Source organism: Canis aureus, chromosome 12 (assembly GCF_053574225.1).
Source record: "Canis aureus isolate CA01 chromosome 12, VMU_Caureus_v.1.0, whole genome shotgun sequence".
Lineage (NCBI taxonomy): Eukaryota > Metazoa > Chordata > Mammalia > Carnivora > Canidae > Canis > Canis aureus.
This window is the reverse complement of record NC_135622.1, coordinates 26431920-26447051: the sequence shown is the minus strand read 5'-3', so window position 1 is coordinate 26447051 and position 15132 is coordinate 26431920. Positions and strand designations below refer to the sequence as shown.

The 15132-nt window shown below is 40.2% G+C and overlaps 1 protein-coding gene across 2 annotated transcripts in view; it reads right to left on the bottom strand.

The window, feature by feature from the left end:
• The window catches only part of SMYD1 (SET and MYND domain containing 1), a 37124-nt gene extending 23799 nt beyond the window's left edge, over positions 1-13325 (bottom strand). The window contains exon 1 of one of the 2 annotated variants that reach the window (XM_077843205.1): positions 13105-13325. In XM_077843205.1, the coding sequence (XP_077699331.1) occupies positions 13105-13241 (137 nt within the window). In that variant the 5' untranslated portion in view covers positions 13242-13325. The remainder of the gene's footprint in view (positions 1-13104) is intronic. The other variant, XM_077843204.1, reaches the window with a different exon arrangement.
• Between the last annotated feature and the right edge of the window lie 1807 nt (positions 13326-15132).

Genomic DNA, 15132 nt, shown 5'->3' with positions numbered 1-15132 from the left:
GATGCCAGAGTGGTTCAGCAGTTGAGTGTCTGCCTTTGGCTCAAGGCGTGATCCCAGGATCCGGGATCGAGTCCTGCATCAGGCTCCCTGCAGAGTGCCTGCTTCTCCCTCTGCCTATGTCTCTGCCTCTCTCTCTCTGTCTCTCATGAATAAATAAATAAAATCTTTTTTAAAAAAGTATAGGAAAACAGGGGCTTTTAAAATCACACAATTCTAGAGCCTGAAGAAAGGACTTTCAATAAAACATACAAGTAAGGAAATCCCTGTGTCCATCGCTGACCATGCCTTTTAAAATTCCCATAGTGAAGAAGAGTACACTGCTTCCAAGAACAGTTAGTCCACTGTTGGCCAGTCCTAATTGTGGCAGATTTCCTCCTTGTGATAGGCTCGAATGTGTCTTCCCGAGAAGCATACTCCTGTCATCTAATTTGGCTCTCTGGATGCTTGTCCTGTGGAATATGTCTGGGCAGGTCAGTGCTTCAAGAATTTGAAGACCATGGCTGTGACTCCCTTTCACTTCTCCTGTCTACATCAAACAAACACTCCCAGTCTCTTCAATAGTCTCATTCTGGTCTCCGATGTACCCACAGAGGGTCCCTACAGCCGAAGGAAGGTGGGTACATCAGGACAATCAAGCAAGATCCAGCAACCAATGCTAGGGCATCAGGCTCAAGAATCAGCCCAAAAGCTAGGCCCTGTAGTCCTAGGACAGCATCAAGAAATGGAGAGACAGAGAGCCAAACTGAGGGCACTACACAGGCTATTGCTGCAAGCTAGGTCCTGGGCTTCCTGAAGTCCAGTGTTCAGTGTCTGGGTGGCTACCTTAACAAACTGCTGTGTCCTCATCTACTGTGAGGCACCTTGCTAATAATTTGTTATTAATCATGAAGTGCTGATAGGCATGGAAAGTTAGTAGTTATTTGTAAGTTCAGAGCAAGTTTAAGGTTATCCCCATACTAATGTCTCCTCACTCCCATGCCATCCCTTAAGCTTTCCCAAAGAGAGAGGAAGAGTAGACTTACACTAGCATATTTAGAATTGCAGATTCTGCAGCCCATCATAGCTCTGCCACAGAGGGTATTCCCTGCTTGTGAAGGTCATTTGCCATGAGTGCTCCAGTAGAACAGAACACACGGGCAGGGACCCTGACCATTTAGTGGAATCTCCAAACCCCTAGAGATGGGGAACTATGAATTTCTCACATCCACCTCAAGTCAAGATGGCATTCTCTGGCGGGAATGTGAAAATCATCAGCACAGACTGAACTGCTGAAGAGCTCAAGTAATCTGGATCCCCATGAGGCTCCAAATTCTGTCTCCTGGCCTCTCAAGGGTAGATGAGGGTTCATAGTGCTTTATAATTATGGTGCCCAGAACAGAATATGGTATCCAGGTGTGGTACTATTCACACTTTTTGGATCTGGACTTGTGAATCCCATTTATAAATAAACGGAATTCAAAAATTCACAGTTAAGATCAGGTTACACATCTAGGCATTAAAACCTCCCAAGTTTTCTTAAAGGTGCTGTAGCCAAGTCAGAGCTTCCCTCCATGTGTCCATATGATGCTGTGTTTTTAAAATACCTTTGAGGCATAACTGACATACATTTCTAAAATCTTTAACTTGATAGACACTGACATATACACATACCTGTGAAACCATCACCATGACCAAGACAGTGAGCCTAAAATTTCTGCGTGACATTGAATTTTTTTTAACCTGAAGTGGGTCTTCCCCTTGAACCCTAGCTGATAGTATTCCAAATGGTCCAGATCATTTTGAACTTTCATTCTGTCATCACTTACATCGGTATGCTGAGGCTTGAGTCATTTGCAAGGCTGAGACCAAGTCTTAGGTTCAGAAGGGGAAGGAGGAGCAGACGCCCACCTCTAGGGTATCAAGCCCCGGACCAGGAATACAAACCCAAGGCAGGAAAGAAAGGGAAATGGTCTAGAGAGAAGAGAGTTAGAAACAAACACAATCAGGGCAGCCCTGGTGGCTCAGCGGTTTAGCGCCGCCTTTAGCCCAGGGGTATGATCCTAGAGACCCAGGATCAAGTTCCATGTCGGGCTCCCTGCATGGAGCCTGCTTCTTCCTCTGTCTGTGTCCCTGCCTCTTTCTCTCTGTGTGTCTGTCATAAATAAATAAAATCTTAAAAAAAAAAAAAGAAACAAACAAACAAACAAACACGATCATGCTGGCTGTCACTTGTGACTTGTCCTTTAGAGCTCTATGCCTACCTGCTCTAGGGGTGCCCATTAGGGAACCACTCCCCATCGGGACTGCTCTACCATTTTACACCCAAACTAGTAATTTTTAGAATATTCAAGCATAATATCCTCATATTTTTATTTGTACACATATATTCACATTCGTAGACATATTTCATGGGGAAACTGGAATTTGTACCTACCATATATTACACTTTGCTGTTCTCACACTGTATTTCACATTTTAAACAGAACCACAAATTCCAGGTGGTCACCTAGAATAACAGAAGTTTTGCTGCTTCATCTTTATGCGCTCTGCTTATTTCTAATATATTTAAGCTTCAGGAAGAGATAGTAGCACAAGGGCTGAAGACATGAACCACGGCCTGTGCAAGTTCAAGTATTTAAGAATCATAATAATTTGCTTTTGCAACAAACAGGCAGTGGAGGGCACAAGTGTTAGGGGCTAACCATGCAACTGCAACTGAGAGTCCTCTGGATTAACTTCAAGGCAGAATATAATGTTTATTAAGGGATATGTGATTTTAAAATGTGCTAATTTGAAGTTTATGCAACAGCTATTGTTTTGACCTGAGACCAATGTAGATTTTTTTTCCCCAAGGAAGAGCATTTTATCCCTGACATTGTATAGAATTGCTGGTGTATGGTGATAATAAAAACCAAATCTTTTAGTCAGGTTTTTAAAAATTAGTTTTATTGTTGTTTTTAAATTCTGGGAAGGCAACACCCCCTTACTGTCTGCCCCAGGGATGGACCTCTGGCATTATCCTCTCCTTGGTCCATGTTGTCTATGAAGCTCAAATTTTCTTAGCCTGGCTCAAAGGGAGACTATACATCTATCCTGGAGCCTGCCTCCAGGATCCCATGAACTGACTTAATACACTTCTAATGGGGCCTGATTATAGAATAATCTATGTGCTATGAACTATAGCTATAATATGTCCACAAAAAATTCTAGTGGGAAGGCCCTCATATGAGTCTTCCAAGTTACTAACAACCACTTTGGCCAGAAGAAGATTGGAGATAGAGCTCCTCTGCTGCAGTGTAAAGGCTTCACCCCAGACTGGGTGATGGAGAGACGTCTGCAATCACTATACAATCAATTTTCAGTCCTTTAATCAATTCTGCTATCAGTTCAGCAATGTCTCATGAGAGTCTCTGCACTTTGCTCTAATGAATTTTTAGTTGCTTTTCATAAAAAGAAAATGTGATTAATTTGGCATGATTTTTTTTCTCATAGGAACCCATAGTGAGTTCCAGACGCCAGACACTAAACCATACAAACTATTTTCTACAGGCTCACACACTTGTTTTATAATCCACTCTACAATTTTGCTAGGGCCTAGAGTCAAGTTTTAAATCCTGGTGAAAAGCATTGTGAGTTATCTCCTAATTTAGATCTCCTTGGGATGAAGCTGCCCTTTCTCTCCATCACCTCACCTGACAATAAGGCTTAGCCATGAGGCTGGAACTGAGAAGGAAGGAGTGTGTGTTTGAAGCAGACCTGGGCTTCTCGAACCTCAATGTACATACACATCACCAGAGACCTTGTTAAAACTCAGGTTCCAATTCAATAGGTCTGGACTGGGGCCTGAGATTCTGCATTCCTAACAAGTTCCTGGGTGATACTAAGCTGTAACTTTGAGCAACAAGAATGTAGAAATGAGAGCAAAGCTGCTCCTTCTAGTGGGATATGCATGAAAAAGTGTCAGGCAGGCAGGAAGGGGAAGTTTAATTTAAAAAAAAAATCCTGTCCCTCTGCTCTCCACCTCCCTTATTGGTGACAGGACAAGGATTATGGAAGATGAAACCTGGAGTCAGAGCTGAGTTCAGCTCCTGATTCCAGTATCTATCAGCTGTGTGATCTCAAGCAAGTACCCTAAACTCTCTGAGCCTTTGTTGCCTTAGGTGAAAATGGGAATAACAACACCTTGATTTTGAAATCTTTCAGACAGATGAATATTACTTTTCAATGAAACATGCTTACTATTTTAAGAAATGTGGGGCACCTGGGTGGCTCAGGAGTTGAGCATCTGCCTTTGGCTCAGGTCGTGATCCTGGGGTTCTGGGATTGAGTCCCACATCAGGCTCCCTGCTCAGTGCAGAGCCTGCTTCTCCCTCTGCCTATGTCTCTGCCTCTCTCTCTGTGTCTCTCATGAATAAATAAATAAAATCTTTAAAAAAAAGAAATTCAAGCAAAAGAAAATACAAAGAAAATCCCACCACTCTCAGAGTGATTTTGAAGATTAAATGAAATGTAAAATAGCCAGCTCAAAGAGCCTTGCACCAGATGAGAGCTCCATAGCTGTCAGCCTGGTCCACCTGCCCATCTGTCACATGGGGAAGTTGGGCCAGGTGATCTTAGAGCTCCTGCTTTCTTCCAGGATCCACTAATTCTCAGGCAGCCACCAGCAAGGAAGACATCCCAGCTAGAGGAGAACCCCTGCAGGAGGGGCAGGTAATTCTCTGACAAAAATACCTCTCTTCCTTCTTACTTCCCCCAGTGAGAAAGAGTATCCAGAAGACAGGAAGTCCTAAACCCACTTTTTGGATTCCAAGAGAAAGGTGCTTCTTCCAGCCAGGCTTAGCCAGGCTTAGCCAGGCTTAGCCAGATGACCTCTGAGAAGTTCCATTTCTCTTTTTCCAGTGCCCACAGAGGATATTAACTCCCACTTTCACAATGCTCTGCAATTTTCAAAGAGATGTTGTATGCAATTCCCCTTTGTTAAACCTTCACAACAACCCTTTAGAATAGTGACCACGGTCCTACCAAGGAAATTATTCTTATAGGGATTCCCTATGTCTGCCACTGCACCCAGAACAGAGGACAGAGGAAGCCATCAAAGCCCACTTTGGGCTCTGCCTCCAGCCCTGAGCATGATTTGCCCTGGCCAGTGGGTCCCCATTAACTCCTTGCTCTGCAGCCCTGCCCTGGGTTATGTCATCTGTCAGAGTCAAGAGGCTGGAAGGGCTGCTGCTGCTCAGCTCCTTGTATGGAAATAATCAGTTACTGGATAGATAAATGCAAAGAGAAGGTGCCTGTAAGGTGGACAAGCCCTCTAAAAATATAGCCAGAAAGGACTGAACCAACACGGGCTTTCTGGACTGCTAAAAAACTCAGTCTGCCAGCAGCTCTCCCCTCAAAAACCCAGGGGAAGGGAGTGTGTCTTTAAGAACACCCCATCCCTCAAGAAAAACCCAGAGGATTTTACAATATTTTAAATTCTGTCTCTCCTTCCTTCCTTGTTCCTTCCACTCTACTTTCCTTTTACAAGTATTTATTGGGCATCTACTATGTGCTGTGCATTGACTTGGTAATTGAGGGCCTTAAAGATAAACACATAAACACATATGGGCAAGATAAGGCATGTCACTCAGGAGTGCAGGTAACTTGCTGCAGGGTTCAAGGAAGGGAGACCAGTGGGGGACTTAAGGAATCTGAGAAGTCAGTTATCTATGGGGAGGAGGCACTGTCTGTACTCAGACAACGTCAAGTTCTTCCATGGAGAAGCTCTGGCTTGAGTCAAAGACATCCATGTTGAGAGGGTGAAGGCACATATAGGAGACAGGAGTAGCTCTATCTGACAAGATCATAGGATTCACCACACTGGGAAATAATGCTGAAACAATGACCAGACACAGGGGGGACCTGGAATGTTACTCTCAGTAGTATGTCCATATTCTGCAGGCAAAGGGGAGCCACCGAAGGCTTTTGCAGAGAGAAGACACATGCCCAGAGTTGGGAGGCTCATTATCCTTGTCCCCATGGCATCTACTTAATATTATTTTTACATGGCCCATGTCAACCCTTAAGGGCATCGCTGGATTCATGTTTGTACTACACATAACTTAGCATAAGAAGTTAGGTGATACTGTTTCCTTAGGTCAAAGCTAGGTATTGCCTATTTATAGGGGCATCTCTTCCATATTAAAGTGGTATTCTCAAGATTTCCTCTGCCACAACTCACACGACGAAGTTCACACACCCAACTCACTCCTGTCTGCATTTCCCACCCTCTGGCAGTGAGCATGCCCCATTTCCCATGTTCAAAACACATCTTCAGATGCATAAGACTGAAAATGATATCATTGTGGGGACAACCTGGTATTTGATCTAATTTATATTGAAAAAGCAATTATCTTCAAACTTCTGCAGTTAAGGATTATTTCAAAAAATTTAGCAATACAGCTCATGACAGGTCCTATGACATTTCATGTGTCTTGCTTCTGCAACTTAAAATGCCAGACTAAAGACATATTTCTAAGGGTGCCTGGCTGGCACAGTTGGTAGAGCATGTGACTCTTGATCTCAGGGTTGTGAGTTTAAGCCCCACTTTGGGTGTAGAGTTTACTTAAAAAATAAAACAAAATAAAGACATATTTCTAAATCTGCTATGGTTATCCTCAACAACAAGTGCAAATGTTTGACAACTGTAAGTTGAATAATAAACAGTGATTCATTCATTTTCTGAACATCAAGTGTAAATGTTTAACACTGTACCTTGAATAATAAATAGTGATTCATTCATTTTCTGAAGTAACTGTTCAGGAATTTCCCTAATCCCTTTATTAAATGATTTCTATTAATAGCACCAGTTGCCCCCACCACCCACCCACCAGCTGTTATCAGTGTGTATGCCATGCTAATCCTGGTGTTCCCACAAACCCACATAGAATTACCCCAGCTAAAAGCCCAGCTGTCCCCAGTGGACCTGAAGCTCATAACTGCTCCAATTTTCAAAAAAGCCTGGCTAGCATTAATTTCTTCTAAAGTATTCTACTTTTTCTTATGTTCTTATCTTTGTTTTTTCCTACACGTGTATGCATGATCTCCTGGACACTTTCAACTCTTTAAACAGAATCACTTAGGATCCAGTCTAGTTTTTATTTAAAGAAATTTTTTTTTTTTGTAAAAGTTCACTATCCTTGATGATTCTTAACATCTTCTGTGATGAGTCGGATTAACATGAAATTCATCTTATCAGTTGTGATAAGCTGAATAACAGCCCCCCAAAATGTCAATATCCTAATCCACAGAACCTGTGAATATTTTACACTACATAGCAAAAGGGACTTTACTTAATTCTTAGATGGCGTGAACTCTAACTAGCACTACCCCCCAAACACATACCCCATTTTGACCAGAAATATGACTCTCTAACTTCTGCTCAAGGTTCTCACCCTTCTGTCAATTAAAAAAAAAGGTTCAGTACCCTTTGTCTTGCAGACAACAGTCCAACAGTTCATTATTTGTAGATAGCTATTAGGAGAAGTTGTTCTCTAATATTATTGTAAAACATGCTTCAAATTCCTATCCTGGTCAAATCTGATTCTATGCCAGATTGGCCCAGAATCCATTTAGTTGTGGCTTTTATGTAAAGATAATGATGATGATGGTGATGGTGATGATGCTATTTTATTCAAAGTGTAATAAATGATACCCCATGGACCTTAGTCTGTAGGTCAACTGGGTTAACCAATTGATTTTTACAGTTTGGAAAAGATGGAGGTTCTATTTCAGAGTACTGGAAGAGTCCTTCCATGACCAACCAGCAAAAAAGATAAGGATCGAATCTTGTTGATGGCCTGAATCACTCTTAAGGCTAAAACCATTTCTCTTCTTCTTCCCCTTAGCATAAAATGAACTAAATAAACTATAAAAAGGAAAGTGAAGGAATGCAATGACAATAAGTAACTAAAATAAAAATAAACTTAAAAAAAAGAAACTTAAGTTTGGATATAATTTTAAAAGATATATGTAGACAGAAAAATGAGTAGTTTTTAAAATGCAAGATATGAAAAATTATAGAAAGTCAAAAGTAACTGAGGACAAGGGGTGCCTGGGTGGTTCAGCTGGTTAAGTATCCAACTCTTGATCTTAGCTTAGGTCTTGATCTCGGGGTTGTGAATTCAAGCCCCACATTGAGCTTCATGTGAGGTATGGAGCCTACTCGATAAGTGAATTAATTAATTAATTAATTAATTAAAAGCAACTGAGGATTAGAAAAGAGTTAAAATCATAAGAGCTAATAAACCAAAATGATGCTGAAGGATTCAAACAGTTTAGAAGTTCTGAGCAGGAAACAACCTTGATATCCAAAATATGGCAGTTGCTAAACTGATGTTTAACAGTCAACAAAAAGAGTACTATATAGTCATTAAAAAATGCTTTAGAAGGATAATGGTTTGAAAAGTGGCTCATAATATATTGTAAGGTAAAGAAGTTACACAACAGCCCACTTTTGTGAAAGGAAGAAACGTATACATGAATTAAATTGAACCTAAGATACTGTCAATATACTAAATATATCATTTTTTAACCATTAAAAAACAAATTCTCCCAATTAAACCATGAGCCACAGATTGTACAATACATCATGATTTCAGAGATGCCTAAAATGAAATATGTATCCTAAAATTAATAAAATACTATATTGTGTCATATTGCTTTCATTGTAAAATAAACTCCCATCCTCCCCATATTTTAATAAAATATCTTAATTTTAGGGAAGCATTTCCCCATCAAGGTGTACATTAATGTAGTGTTTCTCCCACTACCATCACCATACCTACAAATCATTGGAAAAATATTTTATATGCATCATATTTGCATAAAACAATTGTAAGGAGTCAGTTATACTCCAAAAACAGAACAATCATAAGGACATATGCCAGTATGTTAACAGTAGTTTTCTCTGAATGTTAAGGTTGCAGAGAATTTTTATTTTCTTACTTTGGTTTTTCTATAATTTCTACATTTTTTAAAATAAGCTAAAAAATCTGAACAAGGCAATATCATGAATTCCCAGATTAACCCCACTTCATGTAGAAATAAGCAGGATTACTCAAGTTAAGGTATCATGGGGGCTCATATTCTGTGTTCTCCCCAAAACTGGGCACACTCAGAGTAGAGAGCATGAAGGGTAGCAAGCAATTTTTTTATTTTTTTAAAGATTTATTCATTTATTTATGATAGAGAGAGAGAGAGAGGCAGAGACACAGGAAGAGGGAGAAGCAGGCTCCATGCCGGGAGCCTGATGTGGGACTCGATCCCAGGACTCCAGGATGGCGCCCTGGGCCAAAGGCAGGTGCCAAACCGCTGAGCCACCCAGGGATCCCTGGTAGCAAGCAATTTTTAGGAGTTCATTTACCATCCTTAGGGCTGATCCACTTGAAAAGATCATGCCCATGAAAGATAGCTCCTTGGTAAATTGACCTTATCCACCTGCTTCACCTTCATCCCTTTCCAGCCCGACCAAAAACCCCATAAGTGATGGCAAATACCTGTTCTTTCAAATACCAGTTTTTAGAAAAAAAAATCCTTAGGTTAATTTGGAGTTCAGGAAGGAGTTACCCAATTGATTAGCTATACCTGGCAGGGATTGAGGTAGTGTTACATATTTGCCCAACCTAAAATGATTGTCTCTGTACTCTTGCTCCTTTATCTTTAAGTTTCAAAAAAAGTCACAATTTTCCAATCAGCAAAATTCAAGAGGTTGTCATCAGACTAAGGGCTATATTACAGGGATGCCTGGGTGGCTCAGTGGCTGAGCATCTGCCTTCAGCTTAAGGTGTGAACCCCGGGGTCCTGAGATCAAGCCCCACATCAAGCTCCCTTTGAGGAGCCTGCTTCTCCTTCTGCCTGTGTCTCTGCCTCTCTCTGTGTCTCTCATGAATAAATAAATAAAATATTTTTTAAAGAACTATATTATAAAGGCCTAGATTGTTGCTGTTAATGCTAAACTAAGTCTATCCTAGCAAAGACAATGCAAATTTGCAAGTCAACATTACACACTACAGCATTATATTTTAAAGCTACATGTCACATACATTGTGATCCAATAATTCCATTCCTAGGATACATACCTCATGTATCTGTCCACCAAGAAATAAAAACAAAAATTGCAACCACAGACAGAAGAATGGAAAAATAAACTGTGGTACATACAAACTGACACAGTTGATTCATTTTATTAGTTACACAAAACCATATGCATGAATATTTAACACTGAGTAAAAAAAGCAAGTGGCATAAAGTCAAATATATTATACCTTTGTTTCAAAGATCAAAAAGAAAACACAAAAACTAAATTATATGTTGTTCAGGAATATGTACACATATTACTCAAAAGGCAGGGGAATAATAACATAAAATTCAGGATACTAGTTACCTTTGGAACAAACCCGGGACTGAATAGGGAAAGATAGAGAAGATGCAATGTAATTGCACACTCTAGTTAAATAGGTTTCATGGAATAGTTTCATGGGTGTTCGTTTATTGTTATGCTTCATAATATTCATGTATACTATATATGTCATATATTGTTGGAAAGAATTTTCACTTAATGCAGTGCTCAACTAAAAATAAAATCTTTCCTCATGTTTGTGTTTGGAGGGTAGGGCAGAAAGCCTGGCTTGCAGTAACACGGATTAGAATGTGCCTCTTTTGTGAGTGACTCAATCCTACCTCCCCACTCAGGTTTCTTATCTACAGTGGCTGTGTCTCATGAAGTGGCAAAATGGAAGGACCCGATGGGCAAAGGTTTCCTTTGCTGCCTCTTTAGGCTATCCCAGGTATACCCAAAGAGTAGCCCCCTCATCTTTGCAGTGACAAACTTGGGAAAAATCACTTTTTAAAAGTATCTCTTTTTAATTTTTTTCAATCAATTTAAAATCACCCCAATTTTTATAATAATAATAATAATAATAATAATAATAATAATTATACAACACTTTGTTAGCACTTTATCTGCAATGTATACTAAATTTGTTTTGTAATCATTCCTTCAAATTAATGATTTACTTACAGTAAGAAAAACATATAAACATCCCAAATATTCAGTCATAAAGAAGTGGTAGGAAAGCAGGCAGCCATTAAATACTATGTTTATGAAGAGGACATAGTAACAAAGAAGTAGCTAAATTATTAAATGTAAAACATCATAGTTTCTGTAATAAAATCCCAGCTGTGTAGTACAAATGAAACCTATGTTTTAAAATAAGCTGGAAGGAAATATACAACAACGTTTAGGGTTAGTACCTTTGTGTGAAAATATATTTTATTTCTTCCTTAGTTTTACTTTTATTTTTTTATTTACTTATTTTTTTAGTTTTACTTTTAAAATGGAAGGAAAACCCACTCAACTCCAAACGCTCTTAAAAGGGATACTAATTGACTATATCGACTTTTAGGAAACTAGAGACACCAAAGGAAGTATTCTACATAAGGCAATGTGGCAACTCAGTGACAGCACCAAGATCATTGTTCAGAGGTTTTGTTTTCTAACTTTTTAGTCTTAATTCTGAATCCCACTGACTCCTTAACTGCACTCACCTCCAGCCACAAAACATACACAAATAAACTAATAAAGTAAGACAAACTCCCGTTGAAGAGGTATTACTGTCACCTCAGCCCCCTTACATTCCTCAGGTGACCGTCAGCCATATATTCCGTTCACTATCTTCTCCCTGAAGATCCTGGTAGGCAGGAAGAAATGAAAATCTGAATGCTGATCAAATTATCCTTGGAAAGCAGTGCCCATTCTCAGGATGGTGAGTCCAGTGAGCCAAGCACAAAGCCTAGATTACTAGAGGCCATCTTGATTCAGACCACATCAATGTCAGGCAGGTCACCCCAACTTTGGGCTCAGAAAATATTCTTACAATTTAATCACTTGGCAAGGTGTTTTGTTTTGTTTGCTTTTTTAAAATAAAGCTTTAACACTAATTTAAAACTTTGGTAGTCAAGTGGGCATATGGTTGTTATATGGGAATATAAATTTAACAGAGCCACTTTGGAGAGCCTATTAAAATACAAACAGTACACTCTATGACACAATTCCTCTTCTAGCCATATGTCCTGTAGAATAATCACACATGTGTACAAGTAGACATTGTCAAGGATATAACTGCAGAAATGTTTGTTTTAATGAAAAGCTGGAAACCACCAAATGTCTCTCAATAGGGAAGTGGATAAATAAGTTTCCATGTATTTATTGGGTAGAATATCTACAGGAGTTAAAATAGGCAATCCACATAGCATATTGATCAACACAGATAGATCTACATGTGGGTAAAAGAAGTAGATCTTTGAGGATTTAAAAGAATTATCTGTAGACTTATAGTTCTCATAAGGATACATATCAAAAATATGTTTAGTGAAAAGAGCAAGTTCTAGAATGACATCTCAAATATGATGCCACTTCTGTTAAGAAAAAAAGACAAACTACAGCTATACATTGTGATATATGTATATAATAGTGCAAGAACATTCTAGAAGTAAACACATTAAAATCATAACATCTATTACCTCTGAGGAAAGACAGAGAAGATTGGGATTGGCAGAGGAAAAGATAAAAAGGGATTTCAGCCTCTTGGTAATATTCTAATTTTTCAAATGTAAATGGATTTCAGTGTTACTTGTGCATTTGCAATTGTTTTTTTAAAGTCTCAGCAATTACTTTATGCTTTAATATACTGATTATACTCAAGAAGCTAAAAACATGGAGCCTTCTGTAGGAAAATGTTTCCTATAGACCACACCCACCTTTCCATTTCCCTTCCCTCTGCCCTCCCCACACACAGCACACCCACTCAGCCACGTTCCACATTCAATATTCAATGTACTGTGAAAAAAGTGCCCCAAAGCCTTTGCTTATCTTTACAACCCTCCTAGGGACCAGAGTAAATCACATTAACAATGACTCTTTGCAGAAAAAAAAAGATACCAGAAAACAGCTGTCAGAAGTGCCATTTTGTTAAAAATGATCACATGGATTCTATCCCTTTCCCTTAGGATTTTGAGAGCAAAGGATTTCAGAGTTTGGCATGAGCCACACCAACAGAAAAGGTGGCAACACCCCACATTTCATACCTGTCAAAAACTACTGCGGAATAAGCCCGCTCAGCAAAGATGACATCCGCAGCCCAGAACTCCTTAGTGGCCTTCAGACCTCTGCCCTTGCCCTCAGAAGTGAAGACCTCCACGTTCTCCATTCTCCCTATTGTCATCTCAGAGTCCCTCAGGCAGCTCAGTGGATATATCACACTGAGCCAAGTCCCTTGTCCTTGCTATTTCAGCACCTTCAGCATCCCAAAGAGCAAGCCTATAAATGGACAAGCACCTCCCCTTCCCTACCCCCTCAGCTGCTGGGCCCTCACCTCCCCCTCTGCCACATTTCCTGGAGGTGGGAATGGGGCAGAAGAGAGGACAGTGATCTGACAAGGGTCTCATTCATCACCCAGCAAAACTGACAAGGCAGAAATGACCATGGGCTGGTGTGCCTCTCAGATTGGGTCTGAAAACTGAAAAGTTCCTTTGCAAGAAGCAGCTCAGTCCTGGATGGCAGTTGTGCTCAGCTTTAGTTGGAATAGGGAGCACTTGGTCAGTACGGTATTTTTAGCAGCCAGATGCCTCTGTCAATCCAAAGCAGACAGCTGAAATGGTCCAAGAGAAGAGGTGATGCTTGCTGCTCTGGGAACCTTCAGCTGTCAGGCTTCTACTTTCTCAAGTGTGATGGGCCCCTTGTCGCCTTCCCTCTCCTCCACAGGCAGACTGTTTGCAGAATACAGCAGATGCCAAACTGACGCCCTTGGCATATACATAACATTATTATTTAGGCTACCAGGGGCATTTCTCTTCTTCAGTACTACCTGGGGCTCCCACAGCACTCCCACCCAGGGCATGAAGGTCTGGGAGCTCCCTGATGATGCAGGTGTGCTGGATGCAGGCTGTATTTGGAGAAGTGGCAAGCTTTGGCAATGAAAAGCCTCATTTCTATCCTTTTATCAAGTCTCCCTTAAACATGTGTCTGCTGCCAGGAAAATACCAACATGCTCTGTCTTTCCTCTTTCCCAGGAATGAGGGCATTGGAGGGGCAATTCTAAAATGTCCATTGACCTAAATGCCACTGTTCTTTTTCTTTTTTCCTTTTAAGTAAACTCTACACCCAATGTGGAGCTTAGACTCACAACCTGGAGATCAAGAGTCACATGCTCTACTGACTGAGCTAGCCAGGTGCCCCTAAAAGCTACTCTTCTTGATTGCCAGACAGCTGTTACTAAAGTTGAAAAGACAAATACCATATGATTTCACCTACATGTGGAATCTAAAAAGCAAAACAACAAAACAAAGCAGAGACCCACAAATACAGAGAACATACTGGTGGCTGCCAGAGGGGAGGGGGTGGGAGAATGGGCAAAAGGGGAGTAGGAGATACAGCTTCCAATTGTGGAATGAATATGTCACAGAGATGAAAGGTACAGCACAGGGAATATAGTCAATGATATTGTAATAGCATTGTATGGTAACTGATGGTAGCTACACTTGTGAGCAGAGCATAATGTATAGAGTTGCCAAATCACTACAACGTATGCCTGAAACTAATATAGCATTGCATGTCAACGACTCTTCAATTAAAAAAAATAGAATAAAAAGCAAGCAATTTTTAAAAACAATAAATAAATAAATAAATAAATAAATAAATAAATAAAATAAAGTTTTGAGAGTGCCCCAAAGAGTAAACATCACATGCTCCCAAAGGGAAAAAAAAAAAAAGATTAAAAAGGAGCTCTTCCATCTAAGTTAGCTTCAAATGAATACCTGGATTCACACTGCCTGGCAACTCAGGGCCTTGCAGCAACCAGTCTTTTCTCAGGACCCAGTGGCTCAGCCTGGTAGGGATTAGGTTGTTCTCTAGACACTATTCCCCTGGAACAGGTTCAACCCCAGCCAAGGTCAAGAAAGAAATCTAGATGCCCCAAGTCAGAGAGACAGAGGGAGCATCAAGCCTAATGCTTTAGTTATACCTGTGAGTGTCAACCCTATCAGAATAGTATTATATTAGTGTGGTAGATAGAATATGGCCCCCAAAGATGTCCAGGTCCTACTCCCTAGACCTGG